This window comes from Mycteria americana, chromosome 4 (genome assembly GCF_035582795.1).
Source record: "Mycteria americana isolate JAX WOST 10 ecotype Jacksonville Zoo and Gardens chromosome 4, USCA_MyAme_1.0, whole genome shotgun sequence".
Lineage (NCBI taxonomy): Eukaryota > Metazoa > Chordata > Aves > Ciconiiformes > Ciconiidae > Mycteria > Mycteria americana.
The window spans coordinates 27,157,417-27,171,894 of record NC_134368.1 but is presented as its reverse complement, the minus strand read 5'-3'; the positions used below and the strand labels follow the sequence as shown (position 1 = coordinate 27,171,894).

The 14,478-nt window shown below is 34.8% G+C and overlaps 1 protein-coding gene across 2 annotated transcripts in view; it reads left to right on the top strand.

Annotated features, from left to right (window-relative positions):
* The window catches only part of PDS5A (PDS5 cohesin associated factor A), an 86,674-nt gene that overhangs the window by 30,843 nt on the left and 41,353 nt on the right, over positions 1-14,478 (top strand). For both annotated transcript variants that reach the window (XM_075499964.1, XM_075499965.1), the window contains exons 3-11: positions 2,845-3,048; positions 3,452-3,538; positions 4,339-4,436; positions 4,940-5,066; positions 9,500-9,580; positions 11,049-11,189; positions 12,260-12,375; positions 13,160-13,254; positions 14,146-14,291. In XM_075499964.1, coding sequence (XP_075356079.1) covers positions 2,845-3,048; positions 3,452-3,538; positions 4,339-4,436; positions 4,940-5,066; positions 9,500-9,580; positions 11,049-11,189; positions 12,260-12,375; positions 13,160-13,254; positions 14,146-14,291 — 1,095 coding nt within the window. The remainder of the gene's footprint in view (positions 1-2,844; positions 3,049-3,451; positions 3,539-4,338; positions 4,437-4,939; positions 5,067-9,499; positions 9,581-11,048; positions 11,190-12,259; positions 12,376-13,159; positions 13,255-14,145; positions 14,292-14,478) is intronic.

Below are 14,478 nucleotides of genomic sequence, written 5' to 3'. Positions count from 1 at the left end.
CTTAAATGCAAGTCTTTATTAATTCCCTTTTCCCCAAATCTTTTATGTGTCCTGCCACTAGCAAGCATTTACATCATGCTTTTAACCATGGTATAGCCCTGTGTAGTTTGATTATAAATTACTTTCATTATTTGTGTTATACTATATATTTTGTGTACCCAATACATATTATTCGTTATTTATATTGCTTTGGTATCTGGGATCCTAGATAAAGGCCAAGGTAGTATTCTGTTCATTTTTTGTGCGTGCCATAAACAGAACGTCATGCACCAAAGACTTTATTATAACACAAAAGACAACACACAAATACAAGCAGATATGGGACTATAAAGAAACAATGGAGGAAACATAGATCAGTACGTTAAATAGCAGTTGCAGCTTGCCAATGGCCCAATTACTGTCCAAGTGTTGTTTTGTAATAGAAAAGAAATATCAAGGAGTGCTTTGCAGGGAAATAGAAAGAGGTTTTATGGATATTTGCTGGCAGTTTCTTCTGAATACAAGAGCAAAGCAGGAAAATCTGTAAGGCTGATGTGTTTTCAAACAGGCAAGACGGTGCCAAAGACTAGTTTGGTTACTTTAATCCCAGAATATCCTAATGTCTTGTTACCAAATGGGAAAGTTGTATGAGTTTTCACAGCACCATGCTGCCTTACCTTGTCTGTTTTTGACATACCAGGGAAGGGTCATATGCAAGATTTATGCATATTGTCATATGAACATGAGAACCCAAAGAAAGATCTGAATCTAGGAGGGTATTCTTGTTATGAAGGTTACGATACACGTAGAGAGAAAGGAGATGGGGCTTATGAGAAAGATCAAAAGATCGCTTATATAGGTTATCTATAAAATTAGTAAAAAGACTGGAAAGAACTTTAGTGGGACAAGTTTATATGGTACAGATACAGTTTATCATCAGTCTCCAGGGTAGGATCCACAGATCTTTTAGTCCTTTCTACCCTGTTCTTAAAGCCTTCAGTAATAGTTACCTGAATCCCATGCTACAAGTCAGGGCCATTATTCCTTGTCCTGCCACCAGCAGAGAGTGTGCTGTGGTTTTTTTTGGTTTTGCGTTGTGTTGGTTTTTGGTTTGGTGGTGGGTTTTTTTGTTTGTGTGTTTTGTTTTGTTTTTAAACCTTCCTTATTGAAAGAATCTGGTAGGTTTTGAAGACTGTTATCTATTTTTGTAACTCCAATATCTAGGAAGGACCGGTGATGTGTAACACTGTAACAGACAGACCTGTACTGTTAATAGAAGGATGGTTTTGTCCTTTCAGCTAATGCTTCAAAATATAGCTTAAGAATATTTTTAGGGAAACAGGGCAATGCAGGTAGAATTTGGATTTTTATGGGCTGTGGCTGTAAAGTTGTCTTTTATTCTGTTGGGGTTCCCCCCCCCCCCCCCCCCCCCCGTTTCTTTCTTGATTTTTGGTTTTGCTATAAGTTGCTTCACGAAGGAATGTACTTGTACATTTATAGAAATTGAGGAGTTTTAAGTAACATATGGTAGGAAAGGTTGCTGTCAAACATCTATTTTAATTTATAAGATCTACTGAGTTTAAAACTGAGTTCCAAAACTCAAGGAGGAGGTAAAGCTGAAAGACAGTGTTTTCATGTTGGAAGCGGGGGCATGCTTAGTAATGGAGCAACAACCTTAGTATAATTTGAATGACATGATAACAAAAGAATTGTGGTAGGAGTAAGGGATGTGTTTGTTAGTTGTGTGAGCTCAGTCTCTTGTGTTTTACTGTTAATATTCTAGAGGTGAATTTGACCTGTCAAGATTTATCATTCTGTGTTTTCTCTTATATCTCTTTAATGTGTGTACTGTGTGTGTAATGGGTATACTAAATCCTACTGGTATGCAGTATGACTGTCCTTCACAATTTTAACTCAAAGGATGCTCAAGTGACATGGAGGAATGGGACACAAAGACTGATTTGACTAAGGTCGTACTAAGAATCTGTGGCACATCTCCCGGTTCTGTGCTGACATCCTAGAAGTCGTACTCATCCTTTAACAAACCCTATTCTGAAAGTTTAACCTGCAAGTTTTTATTTCTTCAAACTAAATTTTCACTTTCAGTTTTGCCAAATTATTATGTTGAGATGTTTCTATTAAATGGGGTTGTATAATAATTAAAAGCAAACAATTTTGGTGGCATTTCATAGGAATTAGTAGTTCTTAGCTATGCTAGAAGAAACAAGGAAACCATGTAGTTTATTTTTTTCATTATGTAGATAAGGCTATAGATGCAGTTTTGAATATGCAGAAAGAATAGATCTGCAGCATTAGCCGTATTTTACATGAGGGAATATGCAAGGATTGTGCATATGTAAAGTAGTTCTTGAGCTCTGTGCTTTGATACAGGCAGAGCGTAAGACTGGCCTCTTAGGCTCCTCTCAAGTCTTGGCATTGCTCTTAAAGCAGCTGCATTATACTGTGGCCTGTGCCTTAGGCCAGATGGCTTGCAGCCCCTCGTACTGTCCATACTGAGGCAAGTCCTTACTTTGAAGCGGTCTGGGACTGCTTTGATGAAGAGGTGCTGCCATCTCCAACCTCAGTGTGCAGCAGTTTCTGTGCTGCACCTCAGGTTAACATTGGCAAAATAAGCAGAGCTTCAAGGCATTTTTCAGTGTCTTTAAAATACCAAGTTCAATAAGCCTTTAAGTATCAGATTAACACTTCTCTTTTTCTGATGTTTGTCCTAACAAAAAAATTGCAGTACTGTGATTATGCAGTGGGACACATATTGATAGTATCACATCCTTTTAGAAAGTATTGTTTAGTAATTACGAATAAAAGTAGAAAGCACTTGAATGGGGTTTTTTTTCTGTTTTTCAGATGGTGGTAAAAACCTTCATGGATATGGACCAGGACTCGGAGGATGAGAAGCAGCAGTATCTCCCATTAGCCTTGCACCTTGCATCTGAATTCTTCCTCAGGAATCCCAATAAAGATGTGCGCCTCCTTGTAGCATGTTGCTTGGCTGATATCTTTCGTATCTATGCTCCTGAAGCTCCATACACTTCCCATGACAAACTTAAGGTAAAAATGCTTTATAAAATAAAGGCCTTCTTCCTACCTCATTCTCTTACTGCGGGGGGGGTGGGAACCACCACCAGCCCCCCCAAAAAACCCAAACACAAACAAACAAAAAAACCAACTAAGAAAATCTTCTCACTCGCATTTATACTGATATTCTGTTTTATTAAAGAGATGATGCTTTGGTCCTGTCAGTCAGTGTAGTACTTTAAGGGCCAGAGATGTGTAAAGGAACACTAGATAACCAGTATCTGTGTTGGTGATAGCTTTCTGTCAGTGCCTAAAAAAGACAATTTAATGTTCTCATATCATGAGTTTTTAAATGTGGGTAGATGTCACTACTAAAGGGTTGTATTTTTACTCTCTGCTGAATCAAGTTTGTAAACACTTTATCATTTTTTGACAGGACATATTCTTGTTTATTACAAGACAATTAAAAGGCTTGGAGGACACGAAGAGCCCTCAATTTAACAGATACTTTTACTTGTTAGAGGTAACACAATAATTGTAACTTTCAGTAGATGGTATTTGCTCTGTAAGCCTAAGAAATGTAATCAGTCTTTCTCAGATGTGCCGGTATGCCTGGGAAGTTTCTTTTATTCTGTAAATTGCACCAGACTCATTAAAGTTCAATGAGTTGCTTCTTTTAGCAGTTGTAATTCTGTTTGCATTTAATAAGTTCATGCAGCCTATAGTTGAGGACATGTTAAAACGATTGTTATTTATTAACATTTATCCTTTGTCCTACAATTCTGTACATTGTTTTTCATATCATGCACCCTTAAGGTTATATTATCTCATCAAGAGAGAATTTCTAATGCTGATTAAAATGCAAATCTGCTTATATTGATGATGGGAGGAGGAATATAAGATTTTGGTTTAAAAACATTAGAAAAACCTACCCTTGGTAAGAAGTGTGGGGGTTTTATCAGGGTACATTTAGAAAACAGTATCTTGTTTGTAAACCTTTTATTGATGTTTACAACTGTATTGTTTCATAGCATGAAGAAAAATGTCTAGAAATATGGACATTAACAATTTCTGTCAATCTTCTTTTATGCATAAGCAATCAGGTTATTCTATATTTAATTTTTTTCTGGATGTATATTGCAAAGCCCCTTTGTGTTAAGAGCTCTTTATATGCAAAGCAAATATCCAGTCTCTTTCCCCAAGGGGTTTACAATCTATTATATGATATTTTTCCTTAAATAGAAAAAATGTTACTAACATGATTATATTTATGTGACTTAATGTGAAAGTTGTAATATCCTGCATTTCCTATTTTTGTTTTAGAATTTAGCTTGGGTTAAATCTTACAACATCTGCTTTGAGTTGGAAGATTGCAATGAAATTTTTATTCAGCTTTTTAGGACTCTTTTTTCAGTTATCAAGTAAGTTGAATTGCTTCAGTTATACTAGACTGTCAAAATATCATCAGTTTCGGGGGCAGACTGAATCCTTGCATAGTCTACAAATAAATACATTTGAATAGAACAAGTCTTTATTCCTCCAAATGAGGAGATACAGGGAAAGCAAATGAGTGCGAATTACTGACAATATGGAGGGGTGTGTGTCTAAAAGTAGACATGTTTTAAAATTTCTTGTCCACGTTACAACAGTATACTTCACTCTGACTCATTTATCTACATTTGTATTTCCATGGTTGTTGTTTTCTTTTTTATTTTGTTTCACTTCTTAAAGCAGAGCTGCAGTGTTCTAGCTTTTTGAAGCTTTCTATAAGAGAGGAAAGGCACATAAAATAGTTTGAGTTTTGAGATGTGGGGAATGTAAGGGAGGGCAAACTGGACAGCGTTAGACATTGTTTCTTAACAGTACTGTTAATATTTGTCAGGAACTGAAAATTTAGTATTGATAATATTCTTTATCATCTTAGTAATAGCCACAACCAGAAGGTACAAATGCATATGCTGGATTTGATGAGTTCTATCATCATGGAAGGCGATGGAGTAACTCAGGAGCTGTTGGACTCCATTTTGATTAACCTCATCCCCGCACACAAGGTCTGCAAAGTAAAATATTATAGTAGTATACCATTATAATAATAATTTTTATTGCCTTTTGCTTGTTGTTTATCTCTCCACACACTTTAGCCATCACGACTGCTTTTTTTTTTTTTCCCCAGCCTTGGTAACAGTGGATTGAAAACTTCCTTTGGGAATTATTTGGTGCTGTTCATTAGCTGCGTCTAGATTATTCAGTATCAAGAGATTCTGCCTGCTTGACACCTCAGGAACTCTGTACTGAAACAAATACAGTATTTTCAAGCAAATGTTTTCCTATTACATATTACATTATATCTTAAGGGTTGTGGGTTGTTGGTTGGTTTGGTTTTTGGGTTTGTTGGTTTTGTTTTTTTTTTTTATTGAAAAGATGTGAAGAATTTTTTTTTTAATTAAAAAAAGAGGAAGGTTGGGGGGGAAGACTTCCCCAAGACTTCTGTGGTGACTTGCTGCTTGCCTCTGCTTGCCGTCAGACTCCCCTCCACCTCCCTAGTTCCCTCCCCACCCCCCAGTGTCTTTTCCCCTTAAACTTTTCATTTAATAAAACCTAATTATTACCTGAAGAGTAGTACTTCTCTCTCTCTCTCTTTTTTTTTTTTAAGTTAGTTGGTTGGTTGCTTTTATGCTTCATATTCTTTTATAAAAGTTCTATAATCTTTCTGCCCTTTACAGAGTTCAGCATCCATTTAACTCACTTAGAAGTGACCCCCTGTCTTCCTAGAGGAGTCTTATGTGAGCCCCTCCTAGCAGATTGCTGCTGTCATGCAGGTGTTGTCTTAGCCCATCTACACAGCTCCTTTGACAGGTTTTTCAGAGATTCCCCCTTTACAGTCAGCTTCATGAACTGTCACTGATGCTGCTGTTCTGGTTTCATTCTGTGATTTACTATCTAGTCACTGGGTGTGCATTTGAGCTTTTGAAGTACCTTTACCTATGGCTAAATAAAGTTGAGAGGAGAATAAACACAACTCCTTTAGCCATGAAATCAGGGAAAGTGAGATGCAGGCTGGTGTTGCCTTGCATTGACCAAGAAAATTCCCTTGCTAGAACGCTTGTGCTTCTTACTGAAAATTGTATGGAGAACAGTAAGTTTCAATTATGAGCTACAGTAAATGAACTGTACTCTGATTACCAAGTATGTGTTTCTGTTTGTTCATTTATTAATTTAAAATAATGACAAAATTAAGGCAGCTCCATCCATGACTATATAATTAAAGTTAAATTAGCACATAAAAGCAGGGATTATTCCTTTGGTTACCTAAAGAGGGAGAATTCATGGAAATGTATAGCACAGGAGTGACTAAGCTGTGGCCATTGTCACTTACCTGTGAAATCTCAGCAACGGGTATATAAAAGTATCTATCGTCTGAGGTCAGTTTGCATTCCTTCTGTCGTGACCATGAGATGGGAATATCATTCTATCAACTGATTTTTATTGACAGCAACGAGATGATGTTTTAAAACTTATTTTAACTTATTAAAACTTATTAAAACTGGTAACAGGAAGGGAGTCTTCTTATTCATAACAGTAGAAAAAGAGTCCTTTTGAAAATACGCTGTTCTTTGTAAGTTGTTTCTAATTAATTATAGGCAGTAGAGATCAGGAGTGGAAATAAAGGAGTGGAGTTGTGCATGTCAGGTGCTGGGTGATGCTATTAACAATGGTGGGCATTGCTCTGAGGATGCAAAGACCTGGTAGACCTTGTACAACTGAACAGCGTGTGTGACTAGTTGGTGTAGGCAAAGTAAAAGTGAATATGATCCTTTAGCATTAACATTGTTAGCTTAATCATATAATTTTGCCTAATGAAGGAAATTCTCGAGCAAGGCTCTGATAAAGAGGGAGGTAAACTTGGTGTAAATATTGGGTTGTACTGCATATTTAGTATCTCTTAGAGGACTGGTGGCCTGTCCTTACTGGCTCTTGGCCATCATGACTGAGCAAATAAAATGCTGTAGTCAGTGCTCAGTATCATACTTTGGTCACTATTTTGGTCTATTTTAACTTGTTTGTTTCCTGTAACAACAGAACATAAACTACTGCTATACCATGGTAGTTTAAAACAAACAAACAAACAAACAAAACAAAACAAAACACCAAAAACCAAACCAACCAAAAAAAAAAGCCCAACAAAAAACCACCACCACACAAAAACCCAGAAAGTTCTTTTGTCTATTCTGCTCTGCCTAGCAAAGTTTGACTGCGGTAATTATGTTCTCCTTTCATGAACAGATCTCTTAGGAAATTCTATGATTATATTAATTGTTTGTCCTTAGGTATGTAAATCAGAAGCACCATACCTTGAAAAGCACAGTTTGTTTTCTTGTAGAGAACATATAGTAACAATACTTTTATGTCTGTGCAAAGCGATTGAATACTAGTCATTCTCTGCTATGACATAATAGAAGTATCAGTGTGGCTAGACTGTTACGCTTAATGGAAGTTTGTCTTTGTAAAGGAGTTGAAAGATGTGTTTTGGATAATGTATTTTATTCCTTTTCGGGGTTTGGGGGGGGGGGGGTGTTTTGGGGGGGGGGTGGTTTTGGTTTGTTTTTTGGTTTTTGATTTTTGGGGTTTTTTTAAACTTTCTTAGATTGTGTAAGACAGTACTGCAGTAGAAAAAGAAAAATGTATCAGTACCAAGATATGAAGTAGAGTCTACCTCAGCATCTAAATTATATTTATTTGTACTTCCATGATCAGTAAAGTGGCTTTACTGTACATTGTTCTCTCTGTGTGTGCTAATGGGGCTCTCCTCTAGTAAATCCAGGTTTTCAACAGCAGTACGGTATGTCACATTTTGCTCAGACCACCTATGGCATCAAACTGTAGTTCTTTTTATTAACTTTAAAACCAGTGCTATTTAGTGAATATTTTTCTTCACACTTCTACTGTCAAGTTTTTTCCTTAAAAACATGTATTTCATATATTTAAAATCAGTATTTTTTTTCTGCATCCCCTACAGCATGGCCAATCCAGACCTTCAAGGGTTTTTTTTCTTCCTAACAGATTGATTATTTATTTATTATTTATTAATAGTTGTTTATTTTATCAATATATATTTCTTTTCTAGGCTGTTTTGGTGTTTGGTTCTTTGGGGGATTTTGGGTTTTTTTTTTTGTGTTTGGGTGGTTGTTGGTTTATTTTTTGTTTGTTTTGTGGGGTTTCTTTTTAGTTCTGGTGAGCCTGTCTGGAGAGAAAAAAAAAAAAAACCACAACACAACTTTATTGCAAGAAATGTTTGAAGCTGTATTGAAGATCCAAATAAAATACATTTTCTGTATGAGGTTTGCAAGTCCTTTAGTTTAATACAGACATACCTGCCAACAAGATTTTAATCATGGTCTGGTTTGGAGAGAAACTGTTTTGTTTTGAATTTGAGAAGAGTTTATACATATCTCTCTGTCTTCTGTAATGAGACATCAGTTTAGTGCTATGGTGACTGAGGAGGTATTTGAGCCTTTGGCCATTTGTTTCTCTTTACTATCAGTTGATCAACTGTCTTTCGGTTTGTCATCTCATCAGCTAAAAGAACATGAGGAAGTCATTCTGAATGTAGACTTGCCAAATACTGTCTTTTCAAGAATCAGTCATCCTTAGGCTTTACCTGTATTTTGTCTGCAGTCATTTGTAATTTTCAGGCCAATCAGCTAATCCACCTTTCTCCCCCCGCCCCACCCCGCCCCCCCAGCTGCATTAATCCCTAGATGAGATGAGATACTGCATATTGGATTTTGTGCAGATTTGGACAGTCACATTTTTCAGATGTGCAGTTACGTTCCTTATCTTGCTCAAGAGTAATAAAAACAATGTTCAGATTTGTTACGTTGCAGTCAAACGTTTGCTTGGAAAGTTTGCAGCTAACTGTGCAGGCGTAGGTGCTTTCTGTGGGCTATCTCGGAGCGTACAGTACAGTCCATGGAGAAGTCAGTGCACAGTTACTGTCTGGACAAGGCTGAACTTTGCTACAGGGTGTACCTTTAATGAGTATGTGAGGGGGAAACAAAACCAGATTTAAATAGTAAGTTAGAGTAGTTCATTTTTCAGTGGCAAAATTTGGTGCATGTTATTTATCAAAGTATGGAGGTGTGGTAACGTTTCTTCAAAATTTTTAATGCTACTGCATGTGAAAACTTTTTATAGATATGAATACAATGCTACAGGTAGCAACTGGAGTGATAAAGACTTAGAGGAATGTGCAGGAAGTGATGGTTTGGGGTTAGATTTCTTTCAAGGGTGTGAAAAACTAGTTTTAAGATTTTTCTAAGTCTTTAGTTGTGGAATTAACATAACTGAACTTAGATAGCTTTGAAAACAAATAGATTGGTGGTAAAACGTACCATTCTAAAGTCATGGTCTTTTAACGTTGGGAAAGAAAAGTAAAGTCATCTGAAATAGTTTGTCTCTTTTATTATTTTTTTCTTTATTTCAGAACCTTAATAAACAAGCATTTGATCTTGCAAAAGTCCTGTTGAAAAGGACCGTCCAGACCATTGAGCCATGTATTGCCAACGTATGTAAATTAATTAATCCATGTTACCTACAAGTAACAAGTGTTCTTGTTACTCTCTCGATTTATTGTAGATTTGTTTGTTTGTTTAAAAATATTGTTTATAAAAGTCACATTTTGTAACACAGCTCCAAGAATACCATTTTCCAAACAGGATATTAGCTTGGTTGTTAAAGAAGTGTGTGAAGTGTTTCAAATAAGTGAAGAGGAAATTAATTTTACCCATTTCAGTCTAAAATTAAGCCTAAATCTAGGCTGTGACCACCATAGGTGACCACCAAAAAATCCTGTTGCAACAAAAGGAATTGTTAGTACTTCATATGTCCAGCAGCCAGACAGCCTCATTTCATACCAAGCTTTAGCATGAAGCATTTCAAACTACCAGCTCTTTACTAGATTTTTTTTTTTCCATCCTAATCTTGGTTTAGCCATAAAGACTAGAAGAATTGAATTTTTTACAAGGCTTCCTTTTACTATAATTCCTGTTGTTGAATGTCAATGTTGTATGTTCTACCTATTAAAATAGCTACTACAGTCTTGTGGGGTATGTAGTCTGGTCCATTCTCCTGCTTTTCCTTGGGGCTGAAGCCAATAGAATTCTTAAGTCAGAGTAGTTTAAAAAGGGAATTAGGCAAATTCATAAAAGATTAATCAGTAAGTATTTAAAAGCTCAAGGAGTCTCACTAACAAGTAGCACTTTCCAATTCCCCTGTTTCTTTAAGCTTTTGTAATTAGTCATAGCTGGAAACAGGATAGTGCATAGAGTGACCTCTGAGTTGATTTAATATTATTCTTACTTTCTTATTCAAGTGTGTCATAGCTTTGTAGCATTTGCACTGCTTAAATAATATTAATATTAACCCACAGTATCTAATAGGAAGTATATTGAGCATATTAAAATATAACAAATCCAAAATAAATAATTCATATTTTAGGCTACTTTTGTTTTTTCTGTTACATAACTAACAACCTTGATACATTACCGTCAAATATCACATACCGTAAAGTCATCTGACATTCTTTAAAATAGATTAAAAGTTGAGAAGCTTCTTTTTCAACATTTGGTCATCTTCAATTTGGATTGGGTTTAAATTATAAAAAAATTAAAAATAAGATACTAATTTTTTTTCTCAACTTCTACTGGATGAATATGCATTTATATGCATTTTAAATCAACAATTCTCTTATTACCTGTTAATTTTGCTGGGGAGATAGTTATTGATATTTTAAATTATCAAATTACCATTAATTAATTGATCCTGATGGAAGTAATAGAACTGAATATGAAGGTTGTTTATTTGTAATTTGCTTGAGCCAAAACTGTAAGGGTGAACTGGTTTGATGTCATGGAAAAAATGTGCATCGAGTACCTTCCATTAGAATTAAAGTCTTAATGATACTACGTTAAAATAATTTCTAAAATAGTGTTTGCATTAATGAAGGAAAATAAATAATATTGTTTGTATTTTAGTTTTTTAACCAGGTTCTGGTACTGGGAAAGTCTTCAGTAAGTGACCTATCAGAACATGTGTTTGACTTGATACAAGAGCTTTTTGCCATAGATCCTCACTTACTGCTGTCTGTCATGCCACAGCTTGAATTCAAGCTGAAGGTAGGTTACAATGTAGCTTTGCACAAGTAATAAAATTTGTGTGGATATTAAAGAGTGCAGAGCTGTAGATTTAGTAAGTGTTCTACTGGAGGGATACAAATTTTGTATTTATCACTTTAAAGTAAAGATAAATGTAATATCAAAGGAAGGACACTTGAAAGTTGTATACAATTGTGTGCTTTCTGCGCCTGCAAACGTGTATTACGCACACAAAATATATAATCATTATAATGATAAATTCATATGATCTAATGCAGAAGTTGTATGTACTTAATCTTTGGATTTCACCTGAGATTTATAAAGTAATTAGGCTGGGGTTGGCTTATCTCATGAAATGCAAGTGTGTCAGCTTCAGTATTGATTTGCAGAATTTTCTTTTGTGAAGTAATGTTTTAATAATAGAGGAAGTATTTCCAAATATTTTCCCAGATATGTCAGAATCAGCTAATAAGTCAGCTGACTTCTTTTGAATCCTTGGAAATAGTTAATTTATCCTGATTTGGGGGTTTAGGTTTTTTTTAATTAAAAAGCTATTTGTTTTTCACAAGATTGTAAGTGGACAAGAGAAATAATTTTATGTGTGTGCATGTACGTATTGGGGTATGGTGGCAACAAAGAAAAATAACCAAGAAATAGGTATTTGGTGAAATTACATATATCTTTTATTAGTGCACATCTATTTATAACATCTTAATTGATGTCTTTTCCACACACATAAAATAGTCTTAAAGTATGTTTTAAAACAAAAATAAGATCATTCATTGTTGAAACTGTCAGGGATATATATTATTCAAACTACTGTGTGTAGGTCTTTATCTCTGAAAGAGAAAGAATTTTCAAAGCACAGCCACCTATTCAATGGCTGTAATATTTTCACTTAATATGTGTTTGTATATTTTTATTCATATCCATCTAATAATCTAATTAGGGAGACTGAGGTTTATCAGAAATTATTTCAAACTCAGTTTTTAATCTAACTTATAAAAGCAGAAAGAAAAGGAATCCAGAAATTGTTATTAAGATATTACAAATAATGATTTACTGTTCCTTTTTTATGTTTTGATTTTTAGAGCAATGATGGAGAAGAACGTTTGGCTGTTGTTCGACTTCTGGCTAAACTCTTTGGCTCCAAAGATTCTGATCTGGCCACACAAAATCGTCCTCTTTGGCAGTGCTTTCTTGGGCGGTAAGAGAAACAGGGATAGAATTCTGAATTTCTATTCTTTTTGTTCTGGATTTTCTGATAGTATTGCATTTTTTTATTGTGTTTTTAGAGGATGTAACTGTCTGTTTGTATTTGAACAAGTTGTTTTGTTAAATCTACGAAGCAGAGAATTGCATACAGTTATATTTTAGAATGAAGAAGCCTGAAGGACTGCTGCTATGTTGCTGTCAGCTATGGGAATATAGGTTAAATAGATAGTACATTACATTCATAGAAGAAATTACACAATAGATATGCCAGCATTGTCTGAAATTTCTTACTGTTCAGCTATATCTGCAACTATATCTGTTCTATTTGGCATTTACCTTTTTGAGTGAAGAGATATTTCCTTTTAAGTAAATGTAGAAAGTTATCATTTTTTAAAAAGTGAATGTTTTCAAATTGTACATGTTATATGGCAATTTATATTTTTATAATTTCATTATGAACACACACAATTGACAGTGTATGGAGAATTATGTTCAAAAGTCAATGGAAAAAATCCATTGGGTCAACATTTCATCCACATATAGCGTATTCATCCTTTAATTTTAGTCCTGACTTAATTTCACAAGAAATAACATAAAAATTTGTGTGAGGTACATTATGGAGAGAAATTCAAAACATTTCTATTGTATTATTTTGCCATATAAAAGTATTCTAATAGTTAATGAAACATACTATCAACACATGTTACTACATAGAGAATAATCTTGATTTGCAAGGCTAATTAAAAATTAACATTCATCATCTTCTATTCCTCTAGGTTCAATGATATCCATGTCCCTGTGAGATTAGAGAGTGTGAAATTCGCCAGTCATTGTTTAATGAACCATCCAGACTTAGCAAAAGACCTCACTGGTGAGATGCTCGTACAGGGGTTTAGAATAATTTAAGAAATGAGCAAGGAAGAATGTAATTATTTCTGTACATAGCAGTATAGTTCTAAAATGTGTCAAGTCCAATGCTTGATGCTGGATGGAAGAGCTAACTACTGAGTAATTGCTTTCTGCTGAAGACAAGCACTAGTTATTAGAAGGAGAGGAGTGTGTGACATTGTGTGGACTTTGTCAGAATGAGTCTTTAAGAAGCTACCTGTTGCAGAATGAGTTTTAAAGTAATTTCAGATTCTAATGAAACTTTTGGCAAGTCAAAGCAAATATTGGTGCAACATCTTGATTTACTTTCAGAAACAGTCAGTATGTTCCCCAGTACTCTCTTCCACTGAGTTTAGAAAATGCCATTGTGCTGATCTAAACTGTGAAGCTTGTTTCTTCCTTCACTTCAGCATCATTTGAAGTATGAGCAGAATTTCAGGCTTAACTGAAAATACTGTTCTTTTTTGATGCAAGCTAACCTACATCAGTTGTCAGTATTTTTCATTTATTATTTACCTTCTTAGCTCTTTGGGAATGAGAGTGTCTGCTCTTTTTATTTCTTCTCACTCCCCCACCTCCCTTTATTTTCAGTATATTCTGATCAGCTTTATTTCACTTCATTGCTTGTTGCAAATGAGGTTATTGTAAAAGCTATTCACTTTTATATTCTTCTGATATTTACAGTTATATAATTGTTTTATATTTAACATAGAAAATACTGGAACAGATGTTTCCTCTAGGCGGTTATATGTTTAATAGATTATATGGTTGTGATATGTGACTGACATTTAATTGTTTTAACATTATTAATAAATCAGAATATGTCATATCTACATAAAAAAGCCAAGCTTTTCATTGTTTATGATTGTAACAGAATATTTGAAGGTTAGATCACACGACCCAGAAGAAGCCATTCGACATGATGTTATTGTTACAATTATTACTGCGGGCAAGAGAGATCTTTCTTTAGTCAATGACCAGCTGCTTGGCTTTGTAAGGGAAAGAACGCTCGACAAACGGGTAAGTGTTAATATTTTATTTACAGGAATATCTGCTTCTAATAATGATTTGGTAAAAGTAAAATGAAAAAAATGAAGCCACAGAAACAGAGAATCTTAGAGTTGGCTATTAACTAGAATGCTACAGGAAAAAAATAATTTTCTTACCAGAACATCTTAATGTAGATTCCATATTATGGAGGCACCAA